General features: G+C 33.1%; 1 protein-coding gene across 3 annotated transcripts; it reads right to left on the reverse strand.

Moving 5' to 3' along the window:
• Window positions 1-1,688: 1,688 nt before the first annotated feature.
• Window positions 1,689-6,308, reverse strand: LOC131019993 (LIM domain-containing protein WLIM2b-like). Of its 3 annotated transcripts, none has more exons than XM_057948631.1 (6): window positions 5,932-6,308; window positions 5,587-5,784; window positions 4,276-4,375; window positions 4,162-4,196; window positions 3,984-4,073; window positions 1,689-2,125 (listed from the first exon to the last, which is right to left on the reverse strand). In XM_057948631.1, the coding sequence occupies exons 2-6, from the start codon at window positions 5,719-5,721 to the stop codon at window positions 1,916-1,918; spliced, it is 570 nt and encodes a 189-aa protein (XP_057804614.1). In that variant the 5' UTR covers window positions 5,722-5,784; window positions 5,932-6,308; the 3' UTR covers window positions 1,689-1,915. The 3 variants fall into 3 exon arrangements, with proteins under 3 accessions (XP_057804614.1, XP_057804611.1, XP_057804612.1); XM_057948628.1 differs by having other exon boundaries at window positions 5,587-5,852; window positions 5,932-6,224; XM_057948629.1 differs by having other exon boundaries at window positions 5,587-5,858; window positions 5,932-6,179.
• Window positions 6,309-7,766: the final 1,458 nt, after the last annotated feature.

The raw sequence follows: 7,766 nt of genomic DNA on the forward strand, positions 1-7,766 counted from the left end.
ACAATAAATAATTAAAAGAATTTTATAACTAATGCACATATTTAATCTAATATGTATTTAAAAGAGCGGGGCATTACAATTTTAGATGCATAAAGTTTCAAAATCAAATGCATTTTTCTATTCAAAATACCAAAATCAAATGCATTTTTCTATTCAAAGTTATGCATTTCATGTGAAAACTTTATGCATCTTCGTGGGAAACTATATGCATCTAAAATATATCTATTTTGAGAAAGTCTAAAAAATATATATATATATTTTTAATTATTAAATCCAAAAATTACATTCCAATTTTACCCCTCTCCAGATTTTGCCTTGAAATACCTTGCCACGTGTCACCATCTTGATGTGCCACATGTCATAAATGTGTGGTCTAGATTTGGATCTACGGATCTATTATAAGCATAGGGATCCATATGAACCCAACCCTATATATATATATATATATTAAGATATCATTGATTGAAAACTTATGAACCAAAAATCATAAATGGATTGAGAGTTAAGACTCGTTTGATACGCGATATAAGAAAATGTGTGATGTGTTTCACTGGGATGTCTTTTATTATATGTCATGTTAATATCTTGTTTGGTAGAATGCATTAAACTATTTGTAAAATATGAAATATTGTTTGGTATTATGTATTAAGATTATAAAATTAATAATAGTTATAATTAAAATTTGTATTACACATACCATCTCCGTAGGTGGTATATATAATCACTATAATATTTTCGGACTTTTGATTTATACAGGACTTTGTTTTTCATATTATTTCTTACCAAACAAGATATTAAAGTGTCATAGCATCATATGTATATTATACACTCTAATCACCCGTACCAAACGAGCTCTTATATAAACTAGATTTATCGTATAAAATATGTATCAATGAAATACTATGAAGCATTATAAATTCGTTATGAAATACTCCCTTCATCCCATAATAGAGTGGAAATGAGTGGTTATGGTTGATTTTATTGTAAAATTATGTAGAAATGAATAGTTATGATTAAAAAGAAAAAATAGGGTCGGGTCCTATCCCAAAATGAAAGTGATACTTTATGGTGGAATAGACGAAAATGGAAAATGTGATATTTTCTTATTGGATGGGAGGAGTATAATCTATAGTAATAGAAAAATAGTCTAAGGTGTCCTAAGACACAACTTGTGAATTACCTATTTTACCACTATTACATATTTTATTTTAAGATTGTTTTACGTATTATATATTTATAAGAATATATTAATTCATTACATATTACACTTAATCTATGTGATATACATCTATGGCTATTGATAAATAAATTTTCTAAAATAATAAATTATCAAATAAAATAACATTAATTACATGTACAATGTACGTTTTTTCTACTAGTAAATAAAAAAATACTATATAAAATTTCCATGTGTGAGATTAGAACAAATTCATTCAACAAAATGATAAATTTACCATAAATCTTCACGATCTAAGAGCTAGAAATAATTCTGCATTATACAATATATATTTAGACTCATCTGAAACACTCTCACACATGGTATTATCTCTACCAAATAATACATTAGTCCCAAATCAAACCTTGCAAACAAGCCTTTAACAAAAACGAAAGAAAATGAACTTATAAATGTGGCCACTTTTACCAATTAACACTATAGGAAAACATAAAAGAAGTTTGGCAATGGTGTATGAAACTTAAGAATATCGCACTAAAAACAGTTAGGAGAAATATAAACTTCCCCAAATTGTGTTAAAAGCACCAGCAATGAATGCATTCCACTCCTCAGCTGAGATCAAAGTTATCTCCAAGTTTGGAGGAATCGAAATCAAATAGAAATATGTTGAAAAACACACCCACAAAGGCAAGCTCATGCAGATAGAAATAGATAGTAAAAAAAACTAAGCGTGCCTCGTGTTCATGAGTCGGGAACCACAGCAGTCGGGCGTTTCATTGATGCGGACTTGACCAAATGGTTATAGCTCCCCTTCTCTTTGAAGAGCTGGGAAAAGTGAGGTTTGCAGTATAGGATGCCGTCTAGGGCAGCATAGTTTGACGGAGTTAGAGAGCATCCTCCGTGAGAACACTTGAAACACGACTTGTGATAACTCAGGCTTTCCACGGTTACCTGCAAGAATCGGTGAAATGAGATGCATGTATTAATCCCTTGTTGATGATGAAAAAGAAGAAAATACGAGTAAATGTGGGCATCTTTCTGTCAAAAACTGCATCCATCTTCTTTCAACATTAAATATTTCCAAGTGAACCTAATCTGCATGTAGATGCTGAATTGTCGATGGTCTTGGCTTCAATATACATCTTATAGAGATCTTCGTATAGAGCAAAATTTATCTCGTAAATGCACACAGGGTACGCAACATATAATAGGACAAGCAATCACCGCAAGGGCTCAAACCATTTTGAGGCAACTTGTATATACCTATATAGTTAGAAAAAATTGCATCACCTGTCCTTAGCATTATTCGAGAAAATGAAAGGGAAGTCAAAGGTTGGAAGAAGAAATGTTTTTTGGTTAGGCACATGGAAGTGCCACATAAGTTTCACAGTCACAGCTTTTAGATCAACTGTTAAATTTTCTGTATTGCATCGTCCATTAATAGACTTTACTCTGCACCCTTTCGGAACTTCTGCTAGATATTCTAATCTCATGACCACTGCAATATCTAACCCACTTATATGAGCACAAAACTACATAATTAAAACACTGTATTAAAGTATGGCAGTAACTATATTCTGAACTCTAAAATCTGAGTTGAACATTATTTTCATGTGGTGTATGGTCCAAAGGACAACTTCGAGGATATTTCTTTGTGTGATGTAGAGAGCCACATGGCTAGAATTTTGAACCAAAGTTGAGTAAAGTAGGGTACAGGAGATCTTCAGAATTTTTTTCCCCTATTCTTTATTTTAATTTATTCCTAAGATCTGTCTGCATAGCTACAGTATTCCAACTTTAGGCTAACTACTTGGCAGCAAACTAACCAATCCGGTATCCTGTGTGTTCTAGAAAGAACATACACACACACTAGGTACCATTTCACAATGTGTAAGTTCGATAGTTCAAATGAAGGACAACAGAAAAGTATATTTTATTCATCTTAATCTATCTTACTCGAAATGTACAACGACTCATTCCAGGTATATGTGGCTCATCGGGTACTATTGATATCTTTTGGTTTGAGACAATTCCAACTTCTCCAGGGAAGCAGTGGCATGAGTCATTCTAATAGTTCCAGATATGTTTGTGTTCAGTCTCTCTTTTTGTAAGGTCGATAGTTCTTGAACCAAGCATGTTCAAATACATATTTCTACAAGCATCAAACTTCACCTACTATTCTAAATCATTCTTATCGTCAGTTACAGTGTTAACAGCTTAACAACCATCTATGGGAACCCACTTGTGGTACTGAAAGTAGTTAGTAGATGGCATAGTTGAACTTCTTCATATGGTCTATCATCGAATAAGGCAAGGGAGAAGAGGCAAAAGATGTAAGCATGAGCATAGGCAAGAAGGGAGAATATGCATCTTCTAGTTCTCGTGATCAAATCGAATGGATGCTTTAGAAATTGTGACAGGCCAGGCCAGCAGTAATCTTCCAACTCATCTTCAAATCACTCGGAATAACCAACCCACCAAGCAGGATAATAGTAAGATGCTTACGTCTTTCTTTCTCTTACTGACTACTCTTGCTTCCTCATTTAAGGTGAGGATTGCGGCAGTTATCGCTTATCACTTGAAGTTTCAACAAGCAACAAAAGCAGTTCAGGCACATAAAAACCCAAGTGAATGCCAACACCCAGCAGAAATAACAAATAGTTGAATAAAAATGCAATGAGAATATCTCAGGGTCTTAAATGGTGAACTAGGAGTAAAAGATTTAGCCACATAAGAACTTTGCAGCTAAATTTTTAACTTCGATTTTGCCTCAGATGTCACTGTAACTGATGTTAATCGGTATCCATACCTTCTCAAGTGGGTAAGCTGTTTTACCACATGTTGCACATTTCTCTTGTGTCCCAGAAAACATGCCTGCAGCCTTGCTAGGTGATCTTGTCTGGAATTTTGCAGAAAAGGGAAAAAGGTCAGACCACTTATTAAGAGCATAGTAAAAAAAGATTTGAGCCTATACTGTAGAAATTTACCATCTCTGCTGTTAACTTCTCAGCTGACTTTGCAGCTGCAAAAAATTACAACGGCGCTAATTAAACAAATTAAAATGAAAATCTTTAACAGGTATGGAGGAATTGCAGCCTTACGTGATTGAAAGTTCTTGGCGAAACTGCCAGTCTCCTTGAAAAGTTGCTCATAGTGAGGCTTGCAATAGAGAACACCCTCCATTGACGAATAACTGCTTAGCTGGGGAAAAAGAGTGGTAAATGCAAGAAATCAGTATAATAGATGAGCACTGTAACAAACATTAAGAGACCTCAGAAGAACAAAAAGATTGCCCATTACTCTTTTCTGCAGCAGTTTTTTTCTCTATTAAAGGTTACCTGATCAATTTCTGATCTTCCACATATTATTATCTTGATATCACATTTTTCATATTTGAGCTGTTATATTAATATTTAACAAGTGTCGTTAGAAAGCAATTGATGCCAATTTCACACTTCGAATGCCCATATATTTACTCATTAGATAATTCGAGCTTCTCCCTGTGACTGATTGCTAATATCTTGACTTGCTGACTAACAAAGTCGAAAGCATGTTATGCTATATACCACAAATTCTATAGAAATTATTATCTTTTGTAAGGATGTAAGGATTTTAGATGAACAATATGGCTCCTATATCACAAGCATTTGCTATAATAAATTGCATAATTGAATGAAAAGAAGTTTAACATCATTCTGGAGAAACTTTTAGCATAAATCTTTATCCACACATCATGTAACTAATACATTTAAAAATGGTTAGGCACAATGTATATGATGTATTTGTATTACTGAGTAAATTATCCATGCAAAACAACTAATTATATGTAACTATTAGGTATAATTAGATTTAATAGTTAATGAAGGTAAAATAAAACAGCGGATGGATTGTAACCCCATTAAAGACTTAAATAGCATGATCGGTATGCCATACACATAATAAACACACGTCTATGCGTGTGCAGCCATACAACAAGATGCTTCCAGTACCCGTGCAGAAAATAACAAAATGTGCAAGAAATCACAATGAAGCTCCCATATTCCAAAACCCACATATTCATAAACAATAACATGGGCGTAATCACATCACAATTAGATAATTGTTACTAGATCATCTAAATACAAACTTGGTAAATGGAGTAAAACAAAATGATTCGACATTATCCTACACTTACAAGGCAATCATGAAATATTAAGATATCTTATTACTTGGCAAGGGAAATTAAACATCTAAAACATAGAAAAATGATGGCATGGAATTTATATATATAACCACCACACTAGCAAAAGCTAGATCCTTATAGAACTTCTTCGAATACCAAGAAGCAAACAACAAATACTTGCAACACAAATGAAATCAAGCACCTTGATTTGATCTCAGAAAACACATAAGAGAGAGAGAGAGAGAGCAACCTTGAGGGTTCCTTTGCAATGAGAACATTTGAAGCAAGATTTGTGATAACTAACTCCATCAGCAGACAACAATTCCACCGGATAAACAGTCTTCTCACACGCCTTGCATTTCTGTTGTGTCCCAATAAAAGACATTGTTCTATACCTCAATAGATCTGGGGGATCACAAACTCACCGCTTCGCAATCTCAATAATTAACTAAAAATAATGATAAGCAGTCAATGCATTAGCAAAGCCAATACTCTCCTACTGTAGTAACAGCCGATCTACAACTTGAAACGAGAATTTAGATCAAAATAGTGTTTTGAGTGAATGTGCGAAAAGCATTTGGTCAAAATTACTTACCTCGAAAGAAGAGGGAAACCAATCAAGGTGCTTGATGTAAAGTCATGAAAATCCAAAAATTGGTGGATAAGCCTCTCCACCCTGTATCTCTTTATGTACGCGCAGGCGAGAGAGAGAGAGAGAGATGCAGCAACACGAGATGATGAAGATTAATGATGATGGTGGATAGAGAGAGAAAGAGATGGTAAATATCTGCGCTGGAAACGCATTAGTTTCTACTTTGACTCCTGCAGAGGAAGATATTCCTCAACATGCTGTCTTTTCTTTTACTTAAAAGCCTAAAAAATAGGTTTATTACAGTCATTAGTGAGAATGCACTATTAATTATTAAGGAATATTATTATTGGTTATTTAATTTTGAAAGGCACTCTTTCTTCTATTATTCGGATCCACTCGCAAGTCACTACTTTGTATTAAAAACTTCGAGGGATCGTTTATTATTTTTTTAAAAGTCATGTTCACTTTATATAATTCGTTTTAAGAATATATTTTTATGTTGCTTATTGAATTATTCTAAATTGGAAGATTTTTTTACTTATATTTAGAATAGGCATTCTTGCGATTTACAGTAATAATTACTCCCTCCGTCCCGGAAATGGCTTTCTCTTTGGGGACGGCACGGGTTTTAATAAAAAGTTATAAAGTGTATTGATAGTGGAGAAAAAGTGATATAATTATTATTGAAAGTTGTGAAAAAGTGTTATAATTAGTATTGGGAGTGGTGAAAAGTGAAAAGTAAGAATAAATAAAGTATTATTAGTGGTGGGGTAGGTTTCCAAAAATGGAAAGAAAGAAAGAGGAAGTTATTTGGGGGACGTCCCAAAATGGAAAAAGATGAAGTTATTTTAGGGATGGAGGGAGTATAAATAAAATATACTCCTTTCGTCTATAAATTAGTGTCTCTTAGGGGAAGGAAGCACAAATTTTAAGAAAAAATGTACTCCCTCCGTCCCCAAAATAAGTTCCTCTTTGGGGACGGCACGGGTTTTAAGGAAAAATGGTAAAGTGTATTGATAGTGGAGAAAAATATGTTATAATTAGTATTGGGAGTGGTGAAAAGGTGAAAAAGTGTTATAATTAGTAATGGGAGTGGTGAAAAAGTGAAAAGTAAGAATAAATAAAGTATTATTAGTGGTGGGGTAGTTGTCCAAAAATAGAAAGAAAGAAAGATGAACTTATTTAGGGGACGTCCCAAAAAGGAAAAAGATGAACTTATTTCAGGGACGGAGGGAGTATTATTTATTTGTTATGTGAAGAAGGAGACCCATAATTAATAAAGGTCAATACATTAATTAGTGGATTAGGACACGAATTGATGGACTGATGAAGTATATAATATTAAATAAAATATTAAATATATTAAATAAGATTATATATTGATTTAGTGTTTCATAAAATAAAGGGTTAAATGCATGTAATATCATGAACTTAAGTCGAATTCCAAATTTAGCACGGACTTCAAAAGTTTCAATTTATATGAATAACTTTACTCCATGTTCAATTTTAGAACCGTTTTTTGACGTGACTTGCTCCCACACGCTTCAACCCTACGTGTCAATGGTGTGGTTGCCGGCACAAGCTTCCGGCCGGCGAGCAAAACGCTGCGTTTTGCTCGCCAAGCTTTCACTCTCTCAATTAAATAAAATTTTTATAGAATGTCCTATTAATAATTTTTTATATAAAATAAATATATATTTAGAAAAATAAAAATATTAAAATTAAGAATAATGAAAATTAAAAATATTTAAAATAAGATTTCTAGTTTAAAGGAAAATATTGCTTCCTCCGTCCTATAAAAACATTCGCAATCTTTCACTTTGATATGTCCCACAAAA

This window comes from Salvia miltiorrhiza, chromosome 4, assembly GCF_028751815.1.
Source record: "Salvia miltiorrhiza cultivar Shanhuang (shh) chromosome 4, IMPLAD_Smil_shh, whole genome shotgun sequence".
NCBI lineage: Eukaryota > Viridiplantae > Streptophyta > Magnoliopsida > Lamiales > Lamiaceae > Salvia > Salvia miltiorrhiza.